This window comes from Austrofundulus limnaeus, unplaced genomic scaffold (assembly GCF_001266775.1).
Source record: "Austrofundulus limnaeus strain Quisiro unplaced genomic scaffold, Austrofundulus_limnaeus-1.0 Scaffold1883, whole genome shotgun sequence".
In the NCBI taxonomy this organism is placed as follows: Eukaryota; Metazoa; Chordata; class Actinopteri; order Cyprinodontiformes; family Rivulidae; genus Austrofundulus; species Austrofundulus limnaeus.
Genome location: NW_013954285.1, coordinates 7,256 through 25,740, shown reverse-complemented (window position 1 = coordinate 25,740; position 18,485 = coordinate 7,256). Strand labels below are relative to the sequence as shown.

The window sequence follows — 18,485 nt, the reverse complement described above, 5'->3', positions numbered from 1 at the left end:
CTGGCAATTTTACACTTAAATTAGCATTTATGGGCAGTTTTTCAACTAAATACCCAGTTTGAAATTTAATTAGTACTGCTAAAATTTATGGTTTTATGTAATGAACACTGAAGGACAATACTATTATGGGATGTATTGTAAAGTCAGAAAAACAACAAACCTGTGTTTTGGAGAACTGTCAGGAAAAATGCTAAATTTCTTCTAGTCTTTATGTGTGTTGTCAAAATTTGGTGTGTATGTGGTTTCTCCCTCCAGAGCACGATGACTTCTTGACTGTGGCTCAGTCTCTGAAGAGAGAGTTTGACAACCCAGAGACAGCTGACCTCAAGTTCTGTGTTGAAGGCAAATACATCTATGTCCACAAAGCAGTTCTCAAGATCAGGTCAGGATTTCATCTCCAGATGTTTAACTGATCCTGTTCAGTAGAAAGCAGGTGTGAATATTACCTCTTTGTTGTACAGGTGTGAACACTTCAGATCAATGTTCCAGTCTCACTGGAACGAAGACATGAAGGAAGTGATTGAAATCGACCAGTTCTCCTATCCAGTCTATCGCTCCTTCCTGGAGTTCCTTTACACAGATGCTGTGGAGCTGTCGCCTGAAGATGCTATTGGTAAGACACGCACTCGGCAGCGTGACTTCTTACTTGTTTAACTTCGAGTTGCTCATCCTGCCTGTGGGGCCTCAGGGCTGCTGGATCTGGCCACGTCGTACTGTGAGAACCGGCTGAAGCGACTGTGTCAACACATCATCAAGAGAGGGATCACAGTGGAGAATGCCTTCTCCCTGCTGTCTGCAGCGGTACGCTATGATGCCCAGGTCGGTCGATAGTAGGCTGCGCACATTTCACACAAGTTTGAAATTCCCATCTTGATGTGTCCGAGTCAAAACTGAAAACAAAGCATATTTCAGTATTGTGTGTGTGTGTGTGTGTGTGTGTGTGTGTGTGTGTGTGTGTGTGTGTGTTCACCGTGCAAAAGTGTGGGTGTTTTGTTTTAAATCTAATCTTTGAAATCTCAAATGTTCAGTTAAGGTGCCATCTTAAATCACACGGGCACAACAACCTGTCAGCTTTTATTGGTCCAACTTAATATAAATATGACCAGAATTTGGTCATTTATTTTAATTTATTTTAAGCTACGATTCAACAGCGATTAACACAATAAAAATAAATATTGGTATGCTGCTGAATTTAATTTAAATATCTGCGTTCACATAAATACACTGGTTAGAACTTAAGATTTTTAGAGAGCAATAATAAGAAATACAATTATCTGTTTAATTTCCCATAAATATTGAATAATGGATTTTCTTTAAGAAAAGCTTCATCTTGAACATCTTTGAGAATGTTTTTCATCTCTTAACTACAAAGTAAAGATTTAAATTTATAAAATTAAAATTTTAAATGTTTTTGTGAGGTGTTATTTGTTTGACTTCAAACAGAATTTGGGAAAAGTTTTAACATGAACTTTTCAGCCCTCTTATTACTGCAGGTCAGACTGACATGCAGGTTTGACTAACTAGAAACCATGACATCTGGAGACGTGGCAGTGATTACCATTTTCTAAAGATTCCTTCATGATTTTAACTTGTTTTTACTTAAAGATGCAATCAATGTCTTAGTCAGATCATTTGTGATATTCTGTGAAAAATGGTTAATAGTTAGTGCCTTACCAGCTGCAGCATCAGTAAGAGGTTTTCTCAGACGTACAGAGAAAATGACTAAAGATATATAATTAATAACTGACCGAAAATAACTTAAAAAATCATCAGGCTTTTAGTTTGACTTGTATTAAAATGTGAAATTTTCCTCTTGACAGAATCAAGTTTTCTACTGTTAAATGTGTGAAATAAATATTTAGTCATTGATGTGCAATATTTTGACTATTAGAAATCAAATGTAGCAATTTCTTGCTTTGCAAGCTTCAAATCTATGAATGGAAAGAGCGTAGCATGCAGAGCTAAACTTTGTATAAGCAAAACTAGTAAATTGAGCTTTTAATGTTCTAGTGAGTATTTTTGTCTTTATATTACTTTGTTACATTCAAAAGGTTTATATTTTTAAAATTGTAGCACAAAACAGAAGCAACAAACATTTGAACACTGAATAAACACCAGAAATACTTTGATTAAATCTATGTTTAACGAGTCCTACATGTTTTTTTTGTTCTCTATTTTGTCCCAGCCTTCTAAGACCTTAACGTTACTCTACTCTACTTTTATTTTACTTTAATTAGTACTCATAAAAACCATCTTTGACAGAAACAATGTTGCGTTACATATAACTACTTTGAGAAGGATCTTCATTCTCTGGTTAGCTTTCCTTGTATTCATGTTCCTGGGTGTCAGTGGGGCTTGGTAACTCTATTCTGATAATATAGAATAATATATATTCTGATGATGGGATGATAGTTGACTGCAGTTGGTTGGATATAAACCTTTTCATGATCATCAGAATTTGAACCAAAAAGAGTATTTTTAACCACCTTTTTAATGACCCTGAGTCATTTCCTGTTGTTTTCCTCTCTTTGTCATCCAGGACCTGGAAGAGTTCTGCTTCAAGTTCTGTGTAAACCACCTGACTGAGGTGACCCAGACTGCTGCTTTCTGGCAGACCGATGGCAATCTGCTCAAAGATTTCATATGTCGAGCCAGTCGCTGCGGAGCCTTCAAAAACTAAAGCTTGCTCAACGAAAATGATGGGAACAGATGCAGAGGATTTCACAGGACCATAAATCCATCATCACCTCCAGTCGAGAGCAGAAACCTTCACTGACCGATGCATTCATAATGGAAATCTTGACATCGCTGACAGGTTTGGATTTTAATCTTAATTTTTAAGGTCCTGTCACACTATGTTTTAGACAACTTATGCTGGCTTTTTTGTTTTGTTTAACACACTGGTGTAATTTGCATGTATGTTATCAACGTTATGGAAAAACAATTTTGTACATGCTCAAAAAATTCAGCTTAAATCCACATGCTGCTGATAAGTGAGGCACAAGTTACAGCTACGCTACAGGAAATTTATGCGTCAGTTCACGTGTTACAGGTAAATTATGCTACTCATAAGTGGACATGACCGACACCAGCAGGACTGTTCTGAAGCGAACGCACAACCTTTTTTTAAACCACTGAGTACCTTCAGTTATGCAAGACTTATGTGCAAAGTCAGTTTAACGTACGGTATTCAAAACAATTATTATGAATTATAATAATACAGGTAAACTATCCAAACAAAGTCAACATTGCCAAAAATGCTATTTAGTTTCATATTTTATCAATAAATACGTTGATCAAAGTAATGTCAGTCTGGTTCTAAATTTAAACAAGTTTAGCACACTTCACCAGAATCTTGTTAAGTATCTTGTAATCTTGTGTTGGATTTAAAATTCCCGATATTTATGATAAACTACAACTATTTAAAATCTGACCTTTCCACAGAAAGAATACATGAAGTTCAGCAGAAGTTTTATGTGAAACATTAGTTACATGTAGTTAGGATCAGTTTACTCATAGGTTTTTATCTGTTCAAGTCATTAGCAAAATGGTATGATCAAAGAGGTGCTAATTGAAGCTTTTTTTCCTCAGTGTGCGCCAGCGTGTTTGACTAAATTTGCAGATATCGGCATAAGTTGTCCAAAACATTGACAGGGCCTTTACAAATACATTCATAATGTGTGCATTTCTCTGCTGACAGCACAAGTGTTATAGAGCAGCAAGCAGCTGTTTCAGTGCCTTGGCTAAGCATTCAGCATAAAATAGGAGCTCAAATGTGAAGCAAGGTGTGCTGTTGGTAAATTTTTAAAGAATTTTGACTGTCATAAGGTGTTACTCTCTCTTAAAACTTTTTAAGTGAACAAAAATGGTTTTTGCACTTTTGCTGCTCTGTTTTAAAGTTTTCAGGTTGAAAAATGAGTCTTTTAGCACTTGTAGATGTTAGAAAAAATCGCAGCATCCAGTGATGAATAACGTTTATTTAGGTCAATTTTGAGTGTGTCATTGTTGGTTAAAAGTTGTTTCTGATACTTATTTTCTGTCTCAGTGGTAAGACAAGCCAAAGACGGGACTTTACAAACGGGAATCAGAAGACAGGTTTAGTCTTAAATGTGTGGATTTTATAGATTGAGCTTAAATGTTTCTTTAAAACAGATGTTTATTTTTATTAAAACAATGTAAATATGGGCATTTTGTTGTTTTTGATAGCTCTTGCTTGCACAATCAGACAACCAGGTAAATGAAAGACCTTTAATTTTACTGTATGCTCAAGGACTCTTTTCTTTATGACTGGTCATTTACATTTCTGTGTTATGATTTTTAGTTCTTGGTGGTTACTGCACTGCAGCTTTGAGTATTCTTAAGATTGTATTTTTATGCCAAAAACTGAAAATCAACAATTGCCTAACAGTGAATGTTATGAAGTGCCAAGTTAAATTTTGTGACTTCTGAAATGAAACAAATAAAAAGTGATTTGTTTTATATAAATGAGTATTTTGCATTGGTTATTCATTTTATTTATTTTTTGGTGTTGTTGTGATGTCAGATATGTAATCTGTTTGATAGGTATTAAATTCAAGATCCTTATCTGAAAGTAGTCATGTAAAAAAACTTTTATTTTACCGTTGTTTAACCAGGAAAGTCCCACTGAGATCAGCCTGGGCCTGAAGGCAACGTATTGTACGTTTTCTGTCAATAAGTTTTAAGCATTTTGTTTCATCATGCATGTAATAATGTCAGTTTGTTTTCTGTAAATTATGCAGAAGTTGGTCTCAGTTGTCAAAAGGCTTTCAATGACTTCCAGGGGCAACTCAAGTTTCATGCGGAAACTATTTTTAGTTTTGAACATGTTTTTATTTACACCGACGTCAATTTTACAGCATTATTTTAGCAGAAATATATACATCCCGACTGACAGGTTATTGCTGCTCTATATGAATAACTCTGTAAAGGTAATGAAATTCTTCATGTGAATAGCTAACAAATGATTAAAACTGTTTTAAAATGGCAATCCACTGATTTTGACATGTTCAAACTGTTATCTATTTGAAGGAATGATCAGAATTAAGCTATCTACAAAAGGTAAAATATTTGCTCATCCTTTCTGCAAAAAGAAACTATAAAGTATCACTTAAACAAAGCACAGAAAGCCATGTTTTATTAACCAATATTTAATATTTTCCAAAATGCTGAATAAGACAAATACAAAACAAAAAATAACATCTGAACAGTAGCTCTAAAACCTTCATTTTGGCTAATAATGTAAAACAACTAATCGTAATAAAAATTTACTGTAAAGGCACAGTGATCTAGAGCAGAGGTTCTCAAACTGGGTCCCAGGACCCCCAGGGGTCCGCAAGCTGACTAAAAGAAATCAAGAAAAAAAAATGTGGTAGTGTTTCTTAAAGCCAGAAAGTTACCATTTGAAATGACTTTAGTTTTGTGTCATGTCTGCAATCTGCTTTTTGTTTTTGTACAGAATTTAACAACTGAACATCCTCCGAGGCCGGTGATTCCATCATTTTTGCCAGGGGTTGTAGTTAAACAGACATGTTTGGTATCTACAGAAAAGTTAGAATCTTGGCTAGAAGCTGGTAAAAAAAAACATTTCTATGAACACCCAAGACAGTTAAAATTACAAGCAGTTGAAAATAAAATTAGTTTAAAAATTTGGCAAGTCAGAGATGTAAAATGTGTTAAATAGGAGGCATAATGTGTCCTTTTTGTTTTTGATATTGTTCATTACTTTTATAGGGTTCTGTATGTTGTAATCATGATTAAATACAGCTAAATAAACTATTTCAAAGGTAACATATCTTAGTAATACTTGGTTTATTTACATAATAACTTTTGTTGCTGGACGTTTGGCCCCTGAGCTGTTGATCTGCATTAACTGTGGCCCTGGAGCAATTTAGTTGAATAGCCCTGCATTAGTAAAACAAACTCACTAAATTAAACAAAAACACAATTTCCATGGAATTTAGGGGTTAAAATGATTGAATTTACAGTATGAGGGGGTCCCTGGAAATTTTTTGCCCTTGTAAAGGGTCTCCAGACCCAAAATGTTTGAGAACCCCTGATCTAGAGGCTTATTTAGGAACATATTTATATAAACAATTTCTAAACAGTGTGTTTTGCTCAGTCCCATTTCTGATTGTTCTATTTTCTGGTAACAGCTTATAACCTAGATAATTCATGCCACCTTCACTCAATACTGAACAGTCAAATATTATACAGATTCACAGATAAAAGAAAAACAACGGATGCTTTGAGTCCAATTGCTGATGGACTTATTTCCTCAGTGCAGAGACAATGTCCTTCATAGCTGCTGCTTTCCTTTGCAGCTCCACCTGTTTCCTTTGCAGCTCTGCAACACAGTTATTTGAAACTCACTACAATAAAAATATGCAGGGAAAAACAAACCATTCTAATGTAGTTAAGTTCAACATGAGCACACAGAGTATTTCTGAGGATTCCTACTGTTTGCTATCACACAAAAAGTGTGACTGAATTTGATTAAATTACAATTAAGCCAAAAGATGTCAATATGGTGTTACAGCCCAGTGATATCCTGTCTGTCTCATCTGTTGGCAAAATTCCTTTGAACAAGAGGTCATTAATGTTAAAAAGGCCACATCAAACAGTAAAACGGTCAAAGGTTCTTCCATCCATCTATACCCGTCTATTTTTTTTCCCCTAACATGCTGTCAAGTTAATGATAATTGAATTAATTTTAATAGTTTGGAAACGTAAAAGAAACAACTGTAATCTCTTTAGATAAGGTTTACTTCACCTTCCTGCTGCCTGGACACAAACTCTGCAAGTCTTCCAGATGCCATCATCACAGAGAGTGCGCGGTCATAATCTGTGGAGAGAAGGCCCGTTTTATGTTGCACTTGTGACCACATAAATAAGCCCACACAGCTCTATCCTCAGTTCTTCTCACCATCCTGGCTGGCCTTATCAGACCGGATTCTCGTGGAGATCTCGTTCATGTCTTCAATCAATTCAGAGAAGATGGTCTGTGTACAGCTGGCTGCGTTGCAGTTTCTCCAGAAACTGGCCGAGTTCACGCTGGGGGCGGGGGCTGAAGAGGGTGATTGTGCTTGGGGTGGGTCTGGGTCGAGAGCTCGTGGAGGAGAAGGTGGTGTGTTTGAGGCAGGTGCATGTGAAGGGGATGGGACAGACAGATAATTCACACTGAAAGGTTGACACAAAGCCACGGTGAAAGATGAGCAGGTGGATGGAGTTTGAGTTTCAGGGTGACTTGGAAAGGAAACAAGTTCGATGTTATTGTCTGGGGCTGAAGGTTCACCGGTGTCCTGCTCACAACTGCAGATGGGATTCTGCTCACAGCTCAAATCTGAGAACACAGAACGATCCACAAAGTTTAATAACATGATGTTTCAGTAACTTAAATCCCACATGCTGCTCTGCTTCTGCTTTACTTTGCTCTAGATGGAGACATCTTCACTAAACCTATTGGCAACTTTTACAATTTGGTTCAAAAATCTATACTTATGTCATTTTTTGTAACAAACATTTTTAATTAGTTAAAAGTCAGGAACATTATCAAGGCTAACAAATAATGAAATTTAAAAATAAATACATGTATACAACTAATGTCTTCACCTTAATGATAACAGCAACCTTTTGAATTATTTTACTACCAAATTCCTCAATCCCCAAAATGTATTCTTAGGTTAGAACTGAAGGCAACACATTACTGTTATCATTCATTTGTTTTGTTTTTTGTTATCACTCATTTGTTTTAACATGCTCACATCAGTAACAAGGCTAAAGAACCCAGTATGCACCATCCGAACTGCTAACATCTGCTTTTTGTTGCAGTTTAATGATGAAAATTACATAATTTTGTTCGCAGCTTCAAGTCTTCCACCTCTTCTTGTCACAAGACCTGAGCCAACCTTTCACACCCTCCTATATAAGACATTACTGTGTGATTGGTCAGAAGTTTGTGGGTGTGTTTATTAGTGCTGAAAGCCCTCAGATGCTGTATGTTCCTTCAACTACTCACTTCCAGAATCTGACTGTTGTAACCGGAATCAGACATTTATAAGACATAGTCAAACGGCTAAAATCTCATGGGTGGCGATCATACAGACGTTTATGGAGGAATCTGTCTGATAAAAAAAAAAAAACAGTGGCACGTTATCCGGGACAGATTTGTGGATAAAATAACTGAGGATATCAGAGGTTTTCTTTTTCCTCCTGTAATGTGGACTCCAGCAGAAAGAAACTGTGCAGTGACATATTCCTTTGTGGGAGGGACTTCCCACAATTGGCGCAGTGTCTCAGGAGCTATGAAAAGTGTGTGCAGCAGCACACACAGAGTGAGCGGCAGTCCTGTGGGCGGAAATGCCTTGTTGATGCCAGAGGTCAGAGGAGAATGGGCAGACTGGTTCGAGCTGATAGAAAGGCAATAGTGACTCAAATAACCACCGGTTACAACCAATGTAGGCAGAAGAGCATCTCTGAACACACAACATGTCGAACTTTGAGGCAGATGGGCTTCAGCAGCAGAAGACCACACCGGGTGCCACTCCTTTCAGCTAAGAACAGGAAACTGAGGCTACAATTTGCACAAGCTCATCGAAAGTGGACAAGAGAAGATTGGAAAAACGTTGCCTGGTCTGATGAGTCTCRATTTCTGCTGCGACATTCGGATGGTAGGGTCAGAATTTGGCGTCAACAACATGAAAGCATGGATCCATCCTGCCTTGTATCAACGGTTCAGGCTGGTGGTGGTGGTGTCATGGTGTGGGGAATCTTTTCTTGGCACTCTTTGGGCCCCTAGGTACCAATTGAGCATCGTTGCAACGCCACAGCCTACCTGAGTATTGTTGCTGACCATGTCCATCCCTTTATGACCACAATGTACYCAACATCTGATGGCTACTTTCAGCAGGATAATGCGCCATGTCATAAAGCTGGAATCATCTCAGACTGGTTTCTTGAACATGACAATGAGTTCACTGTACTCAAATGGCCTCCACAGTCACCAGATCTCAATCCAATAGAGCATCTTTGGGATGTGGTGGAACGGGAGATTCGCATCATGGATGTGCAGCCGACAAATCTGCGGCAACTGTGTGATGCCATTGTCAATATGGACCAAAATCTCTGAGGAATGCTTCCAGCACCTTGTTGAATCTATGCCACGAAGAATTGAGGCAGTTCTGAAGGCAAAAGGGGGTCCAACCCGTTACTAGCGTGGTGTACCAAATAAAGTGGCCGGTGAGTGTATTTATTAATATAGCCGCAATTTCGACATTATTCCGCCGAATAGTGTCTTATTTTGAAAATACGGATGTTGTGCTCGTTTCTTTTCCTGTTGGTGCGACGTAATCTTAAAAAATTGACTCCGGCGCAGCTCTGTCGTTCGGCAAAAAATAGAATCTGTTCTAATTTTGACGGATTACCGTCCGCTCCGCCGCCCTGCGCAGCCAGTGTAAACACTCTCATTGATTATAATCCGTGCGTATTTGCAGCGGAGGTCGGACCGGAGCCGAGATGGAACGCAAGTAATGTAAATTAGGGGTAAGTGTTTATTAGTTTTCTGATGAGCATCTAAATACTTTTCTCTTAAAAATTTTTTTAAAAATGTGTGTTTTGTCCAGCAGCAGTGCCCAAAAATTGAGCATATACAGTCTTATTGCCCAATCCTGGAGGAACATACACACAGGCAACCAAGTTTCAGGCCTGGAGGAAACGCCACAATCAATAATTTTACTATTATTACACAACGGGTTGACAAACTGAGCAGGAAGACCAAACCTTCAAGTTCCCTCTTGATCGTCTGAATTTCGACCGTATGTCTCTCTGGGACAGGATCAAGCAAACTGTCGGAGTCAGAATTCTGAGAAGAATAAACACATTTACTGTCATACAGCTGTATACACATTTAAACAGGTGGTTTTTGTCATTTAAAGTTCTTTTGAAGTAAATATACAAATTAAATCTCAAAATAATCGACAGAATAAAAGCAAAAAGTGTGAAACTATGGACAAAATGAAACAAAAACTCACAGAGTAAAGTGAATTGACATCCGAGCACTCAACCTCCACTTGGTTCACTGAATGCAGACAGTAAGAATTAAAACAAATTACTGCATTACATTGTAGCTGTTCTACACAGAGCAGCTAAACTAGCAGCTTACCCAATTGAAATTCAGAAGGTACGTCTAAGACCTCACTGTGAAGAAAAAACAATTTATTTATTCTCCATTATTGAATAAAAAATGCTTAACACCAATCCTGGATGCCAATGTAAAAATTAAAATCTACCAATTTACTAGTAAAATGTCAAAAATACCATGTGGTACCTGTTGATCTGAGGTTCAGGAGACTGATGGGTGTAGGAAATCAACAACAATGGGAAGGGTAAAAAAATAAGAAAAAGGCATAGTTATTTTAAAATTCCAATCTGTCGACCTTTTAATGTCTTGACTATCAAACATTAGACCTACTTTGTTCTGTGTCTGAACACCTCCAATTTCCTCTGAATCTGAATCCAAAGGAGGTATAAGTCCCCCTACAGCTGTAGAAAGGGAAAAATATACATATATATATATAAAACAGCAGACCAACATGTCTTAGTTTTTAAATCACAGAAATACAGCCAGGACCATTGAAGTTGATCTTTGGCAGAAAGTTAACCTAAGTCTGAAGTGTCTTCATCAGATGTTATCTTGTGCCATTTTTTATTTTTCTTGGTGGGAGTACTCTCCTCTTCTGTCCTGTGACACAAAGATCAAATATCATTAGAAATGCAAATAATATATACTTAAAAAAATTTAGGAAAAAAGATGGACTGCATTAAAACAATAAGATAAAAACATGTTAATTGAACTTTAAACAGTTGTAAAACTGATGAAAACCTTTAACAGATAATGTTACACGACACTACAGCATGTCAAATATTAATGCTAAGAAATGTGATCATTTTCAACAGCTGAAATTCCTGGAGAACTTCTGATGTCACTTTACACATGTACACACACATATCAGAAGCAGTGCAAATTGTCAGAAAACTTTAACAAGGTTCAAAAAGAAAAAATAAGTAGGTCCTCTAGATGGGTTCTTTAGTGAAACGTTTCGTCTCCTCCAAGAGACTTCTTCAGTCTGAGTTTCAGGTGAACTCAGCCTTATAAGCACTGCCTCCACATGGTGGACAAACAGGTTAGTCACATGCAAAAGAGGGCCATCGCTTAACAATAGGCTTAATTAGCTCTATTGTTCGTTGAGGGTTATGTGCCCCATCACCTGATTGGTTTGGATGCTGTGGTTCTTTGGTGTCGTGTCATGTGTATGTAGTGAATGCAGGCGGGGCTCAACATCCCCTTGTTTTTGTCTTTTTTTCCCTATTTGTGTTGGGTATCGTTGGAACCCTGATTCACACCTTTTGCTCACAGGGGGCTGAGTCATACTTGCAATAACAGCGTTGTAGGAGGAGGACAATTGGACATGAAGGCCTCCACCTCTGTTTAAAGGTGGACGGTTTTTCTTCACAAAGATGGCTTCTTTTACTCCTCTCTCAAACCAACATCCCTCTCTATCAAGGATGAGATCATCTTCATCCCTGAGTGACCGCTGGCCTGTAGATGAGTCATCTACAGGCCAGCGGTCACTCAGGCCCTGCAGAGCCCTGACCCGACGAAGTAGCTCGTCTGTGCTAGTTCATTCTTTTGAACAGTGGCTGTTTTGTTTCCCCATTGTATAATTGATCACAGTCCTCTTGACACTTAACAGCATATACTATATTACTCTGTTTTTGCTGGGGAACTTGATCTTTGGGGTGAACTAATCTTTGTCGTAACGTGTTTTGGGGTTTGAAAGCCATTGGGACATCATGTTTAGAGAATAAACGTCTCAGTTTCTCTGAAACTCCAGCCACATATGGAATGACAACTGGTTTGGGTCTGGGTTTAGGTTCTTCATTTTCAGCTGGCTGTTGGCTGGAATCATGTTTGGGTTTCTGGGTTAACAAGGTTCAAACCTAAACAACAGGACAGTTTCACACCCTGACCAGATCTGTACTCTGCTGGACCTCTGTCCTTCCATTACTTATTTCAAGTTTAATTAAAGACAGAAGCATGACTGTGCTATAGTATCTCCACTTATACCCATTGTGGTCAGTCTCTGTGGACAAAGTGGAAAAGAGTCTAGAATCTTTCAACTGAACAACACATATATGGAGAAAACATGGACCAAGAAAAAGGTATGCATAGGGCTGTGAGAACTAATCCTGACTTTGGTCAGATCATCTCAGTTGGGTTTATGAAAAATGGCTGCAGAGTGACTGATCTCATCTCTGCTCCACTGAGGAGCTCTGACAGTCAAAAAATGCAGCTACTTTTACAGTTTTTCCAGCAAAACTTATAAATCCAAATCTTATAAAGAGATTGGACAATTTACTGTGGACGGAGGAGACAGCGTGAAGACACAGGTGAAGCTATGTGGCCATGCTGACTGTGAGGGAATATACCTCAACTGAGCATCATGGGAACACGTTCTCACATCTGTCAGAAATGACGGCGACCACAAACACAACAGAAATACCAGAATTTCCTCCTCCATCAACTGAAAATAAACATCTATCTCAGCTAAATGCAGGCCTGGCGTGGCTAACTGGGAGGATGGGGAGGTTTCCCAGTGGGCCAGTAACATGTTAGTTATTGACCAGATCACTGCTACTGCTCTCCCTGTATTGCCGGCCAATAATATGTTTTAATGGCCTGCCATAGCCACAGGGCTGCCTCCGCCTCTAGCTGGCAGCTCTAGTCTTTTCTTTTTTCTTTGTGTCGTTTTGCACTCTGACGTAACACGTTAGCACATGCTAGTTTGAAAGATGGAAATACTGGTAGCATAACTGAGAAACTTTCTTGTAGCTTCTCAGAGTCCAAGATACAGAAACATCCTGCTCCAGAGCCCACAAGTCCAGAGTGAGCAGGTAGTATCACTCGTTGACTGAATATTATTAGAATGAATTTTATAAAGAGTATGATGTAGACCTGCTTTATATGAAAAGTACCCTGAGACATTTAATATATTTATGTAACTGAGCTTAGGATCAGAAGGGAGACTTGTGCTGAGCATTGTGTAAAAACGTGATTTAGTGTCAGAAGCAGAGCCAATAGTGATCAGGGTGAGCAACAGGTGAGCTGTTGTAACAGAGTGTGAACAAACAAGCGTTGGTATCAATATAACCACTTTCCAGGCCTAAAAACATTTTTACATTGTTACATTTTTTAAATTAAACATAAGATAATACACACAAAGCCCACGACTAAAGAATAAGATGAAAGTAATATGAATTAAACCTGTATATTTTGACATTAAATATGTATTAAATGGTTAAAGCAAAACGTCTTTTCCATATCAAATGTGCTAAAGATTTACATATTGTTGTTTTATTTTGATACAAGTGCAGGTGAATTTAGAGAATATTATTTCTGAGCATCTGGAAACATGATGGATCAGTGGTTAGCACCAGGGGTGGAAATTAAAAATTTTCCCCACCAGCCACACAGTGGCTGGTAGAAAAATCTTTGTACCGGCCACTATTTTTTGTTTCTGTAGCATGTATTTAGACATTTCATGGTCCTGGTGGCCTAATTAAATAGTTTGTGCCTACAATCAGATAATGGCACTCAAAATCTATTAGTCTCTTAAAGTATTCTGTCTGTTTGCCCAAAATTAAAATGGACTTTTTGACGTCTTTACTTCTCTTACTAACTAGCTATTTGCTGGTATATACTAGGTGGAAAACCAATTATTTTTAGGCTACTTGGCTGGAAAAAAAAACTTTTACCTTAATAGTGTAGGAGAAAATTTTTAAGGTGAAAAAAAATTACCTTATAACTAAATCACCTAAGGTAAATTTATCTCCATTTAATAAAATCAGCCTTTGCCTTTTATCACTTGTAGTTTTTGTTCTATAGGCTACTAGTATGAATATGTGTCTTTTATTTCTAAGTGAGATTTCAATAACAGATGGAAATCCCTCTAGATGATCCATTGTCTCAGTGTGGGATCATTTATATTTTTACTTTTGAAAAAGTTTGTCACAAGGTTCATTTTGTTACTTAGTTTGTCTGGGTTTTTGTTTTCTTCTGCATCAAAAAAATAGCCTGCAGAGAAAAGTTAAGGGAAAAGAAGGAGCAGATTATTTATTTATTTATTTGAGCTGTCAGCTGATCTTCAGATGTTTCCTAGAGGTTAAACAGTTTTTCCAGTTCAGTTTTTCTATTGGTCAAAGTGATCATGGTTATCGAGTTAAAATATTTAACAACTAATATGAAGTTTTTTTTAATTAACATTTATGTAATATTCACGCATTGGCAGTTAGAAACAGCGTTTTTAATCAGCTGATTTCAGGTTTTTGCTCTTGATGCCAGCCTATTCAGCTTTGCTGTTTGCTGAAAGATGAAACAAAACTGACTGCCTTGTTAAATTAACTATTGTCCGTTTTTTTCCCTTTCCATTTATTGTTAAAAAAACCTGCAAGTTTTGGTTCTTCCTTTGGGTCCTCTTGAGAAAAGGTTTTGTTACCTGCTGCCCCATTAACTCCAGATATGTAACGCCACATTAAAGTTGGTGTTCATGTTTTCTCCTTCTGATAATCGAACTTTTATCTATATAAGGAAAGGAGGAGGGAATAACTGATTTCTAGCTGCAGAGCTGGTTGGAAGGTGGTTGTTTGATGTTATTTAATGTTTTTAACGTCCTATACAGGCTGCAAAATAAAAACGAAACTGAGGTTTTGACAAAGGTCAGTAGCGCGATTTGAACGCTTTTTAGTTCATTACACACCCGCCACGGTGGCGGGTGCGTTGTTCAGATCCACATGCCACTTCATAATTTTACCCACATTTGGGCAGTGGCGGGTGCTAATTTCCATCCCTGGTTAGCACTGATGTCTCACAGCCAGAAGGTCCTGGGTTCAATCCCTGGTTTGGCCCTGGGGTCTTTCTGTCTGGAATTTGCATGTTCTTCTTGTTCTCATGTGGGTTTTCTCCAGGGGCCTCATGTACAAAGACTTGCGTGGATTTCTTACTGAAACCTGACGTACGGTCAAATCCAGAAAATGGCGTACACACAAACAAATCCAGATGTATCAAACTGTACGTACACCCGAATCCACGCACATTGCTTTTGTACATCACAATTAACGTGGAACTGAGCGCAGGTAAGACACCTCCCCTGACACACCTTCATTAACATATGTTAAACAGATGCAAATTACTTCCTGCATGTGTGAAGGACACGTTTGAGTGATCCCTGCACGATCAGAAATGATTTCTAATGTCATAAAAATAATGAATTTAATATAATGTGAGTGTGAAAAAAATCCTAAGTAAAAAAATAGGAATAAAATATGTTTATCACACAAAGAACGAGTGATTGTGTGTTGGTGTTGGTGTTGGTGTTGGTGTGTGTTTGTGTGTGTGTGTGCGTGCATGCTGCTGTGTTGCGCAACCGGCTCTTCCATCCATTCCGAGTCTGAAAATATTAACTTTGCGCAGGAGTTTATTACCATAATCACTGTAAAAACAGAGAAACTTAAATGTTTGGTAGAACATACATCTTAGTTTATTTCATAGCTGATAGGGTTGGGCAAGATTGGCAAAAAAATAAATCACAATTAACTGTGGTATTTAGCCGATTAATTTGACGATTAATCCCCTGGACACCCTTATTTCATAGTCACATGACCAATTTAGTGGGAAAGATTTGCTCTTCATAAAAATCTGTTCAAAATTGTGTCAAAATTACAGACTTCAGGATATACATCAAATTTTAAATTGTGTTGATAGATGAATAAGTCACAGAACTTTTTTTTTTAATGTTCGTCATATTTGAAGTTGAGAGGAGCAGCGAGCGGATTCTACCTGTTGGCATTAATCGTATTAATTATCAAGTGCCAAAGATTAATCACACACGATACGATTATGCCCAACCCTAATAGCTGATGTTAAGAAACGAGTCTCTGCACCTCAGTAGAGAGTTCACATGACGTGACCCCAGTACGCTCTTGATTTTCTGTTGTCCCTCTTTTGCATGAAGGAGGGACTCCCCACCTTCCACCCCAGTACGCTCTTACATAGTCGCCCCTTAGATCCCGCCCCAGATGTTTATCATATACTGTATAGATCCCCTGGTGGGAAAATTAAAGGAGACCAATTATGGGCCCTAGAAATTTTTATGGTATGTCTATGGGCTATCCAGACCATGTTCATTCAATTTAATGCACAAAATAATTCTCAGGTAATAAAATTTCCCATTTTCTAGTTCTGCCTGCTCTGACTTCCGTTCAGAAGAGCTGTTTATGTTAATGAGCTCTGTTGGTAACGCCCTCCAAAAAACTGTTGACATTAACTCCGCCCTTCAAAGCCAGCATTTACGTTAGCATGGCTAGTGATAGCAGAAGCTCCGTTATACAACCGTATATATGAGACCCTGAGTCAGACCCAGAGGAAGAGTCGTGGTCGCAGCTTTTTTTTTCTCCAACTCCTCCTGTGTCGGAGTTCTGCGCTCACTCTGCATGCTGTTATCAGGGCAGGTAATGGTAATGGGAGCAGCAGCGGTCAAAATACCTCAGAAACTCGAACAAATAGGCTTTAACAAGGCTTTAATAAGCTAAACAATAGAGGTATATGAGAAAACGTGTTCATAATGAACAAAAATAAATAAATTGTTTGTGTCTGTGTTGGTCTCAAACCCTGGTCTCCCATTCTCTGATCCAACACACTACCCATTGCCCTATTGGAGGCTTGTTGTGAAATGAGCTACACACTACACAACAACAACCAAGACGGCTTTTTATACTGACGAGGTGGAGCCTCACCTGGGGGTTGCTTGGTGAGGGGCTGTACGCAGATTCTGGTGGGTTGTCGTATGGCTTGTGACATCACAAAATGTAGGAAGTATAAAACTTGTCATTACATACATTAAAAATACATTTACTTACAGTAAATATGCCCCTGGGTGCATTTTTTTGGTCCTAGGACTGTTTTCTTAAGAAGTACATACCCAAAGTTAAGAAAAAAACCTTTAAAAAGTGAAATTTGCATAATAGGTCTCTTTTGAGTCTCTGCATTTAACCCATCACACATGTGAACACACGTGTAACATGGAGACCAACCTGGAGTCAAACCAGCTACCTTCCGATCACAAGCTCAGCTTCTCTACTCTCTGCGCCACTCCCCTTGTTTGCAATTTCTGAGTTCGAATCTTTTTTGAGTTCAAACAAAAACGTAGTCAATCACAATCTTAGACTGTCAACCAAAAACTTAAAGCATCAACCAAAAGTTTGAGATTCAACGAAAAGTTTCTGTTTTGCAAAAAATGTTTTGTTTTTTTATATTTTTGATTGAAATTATTATTTTTTTTGATTGAAGATGCTTTTTGTTTGATAAAAACACAAATTTACCTCAATAATGGTGTCATTAGAATGTTATAAAAAAACTTGGAGCACAGTGGACTGTTTTTTAATTCTTTATTCATAAAGATTAGATATCTGCAAACACTAATTTGCTTGATATTTGATATTACAGAAAATGACAGTCTGCTGTAAAGAATAGTGTAGAGATTTAACTTGTTCTAATATTTGTCAAATCTAAGTTGTGATGGAACCGTTTCCTTGGATGTGTTGTATATAATGATGCTGGAGATGTACACTTGTATTGAAATAAATCTATATAGTGAAACAACAATCCCACTTGCACTGAATTGGAAATATTTTTGTAAAACACTGAATTATAAGGCTTTACAGAACAGTGCACTGTTATTGACGATTTAGAGGTTATAATTACACAACTTTAACATGTCTTGATCTATAGTAGGCCTGTCTGCGGCATGAAACTCCAGGGTTGGCGAAATGTGATGTTTGCTGCAGTGGGAGGGCTTTTCACAACTTCTTCCCTCAGTTTCTCTGAATATGACTTTTCTATGTAAAAAAAAGGACTAAGAACCGCATCAGCAAGATTCCTTAAGGTATGGAAGCGATTTTGTTCCAATATCGTAATTAAAATGGATTAATAGAAATGGTGTTTCATTTTCAACATATACCTGAATTTTTTAACTCATAAGTAAAATTATAAATAAATAATCCAAACTGTATGTTCATTTTCTTCTTCAAGACTGCTCAAAGTGTAAATGAATTAAAATGTTAAATAAAATAAAACACTGACAATTAATTTTCAAAACATGTCCTGGTAAAAAATGACCAAAATTCATTTTGAAAAGTCAAATTGGAAAATTATAGTGCATTAGCAGAAATGCTTTTTCATTTCAAAGTCAAACCTGCATTTGTTTACTCATAAATAAAATTAGAAATAAATAATCCAAACTGCATTATCATTATATTTTCCAAGACTGCTAAATTTGCATTTCTGCTAATGCACTATAATTTTCCAATTTGACATTTCAAAATGAATTTTGGTCACTTTTTACCAGGACATGTTT

General features: G+C 37.5%; 2 protein-coding genes across 2 annotated transcripts in view; one reads left to right on the top strand and one right to left on the bottom strand.

Annotated features, from left to right (window-relative positions):
• Positions 1–255: 255 nt before the first annotated feature.
• Positions 256–4,491, top strand: LOC106536580 (RCC1 and BTB domain-containing protein 1; the record flags this gene model as incomplete). Its single annotated transcript, XM_014033884.1, is given in 4 exon segments — positions 256–382; positions 462–613; positions 689–819; positions 2,540–4,491. Coding segments are annotated over 4 exon segments (551 nt in total), but the record flags the coding sequence as incomplete, so codon positions are not given.
• A 1,483-nt stretch (positions 4,492–5,974) lies between these two features.
• Positions 5,975–18,485, bottom strand: part of phf11 (PHD finger protein 11) — a gene marked incomplete at its 5' end in the record, with an annotated part of 19,499 nt that continues 6,988 nt past the window's right edge. Inside the window, 10 exons of the mRNA XM_014033883.1 lie at positions 5,975–6,364; positions 6,791–6,862; positions 6,944–7,360; positions 9,796–9,877; positions 10,047–10,093; positions 10,178–10,212; positions 10,343–10,365; positions 10,487–10,557; positions 10,677–10,756; positions 16,867–16,920. Coding sequence (XP_013889337.1) covers positions 6,288–6,364; positions 6,791–6,862; positions 6,944–7,360; positions 9,796–9,877; positions 10,047–10,093; positions 10,178–10,212; positions 10,343–10,365; positions 10,487–10,557; positions 10,677–10,756; positions 16,867–16,920 — 958 coding nt within the window. The remainder of the gene's footprint in view (positions 6,365–6,790; positions 6,863–6,943; positions 7,361–9,795; positions 9,878–10,046; positions 10,094–10,177; positions 10,213–10,342; positions 10,366–10,486; positions 10,558–10,676; positions 10,757–16,866; positions 16,921–18,485) is intronic.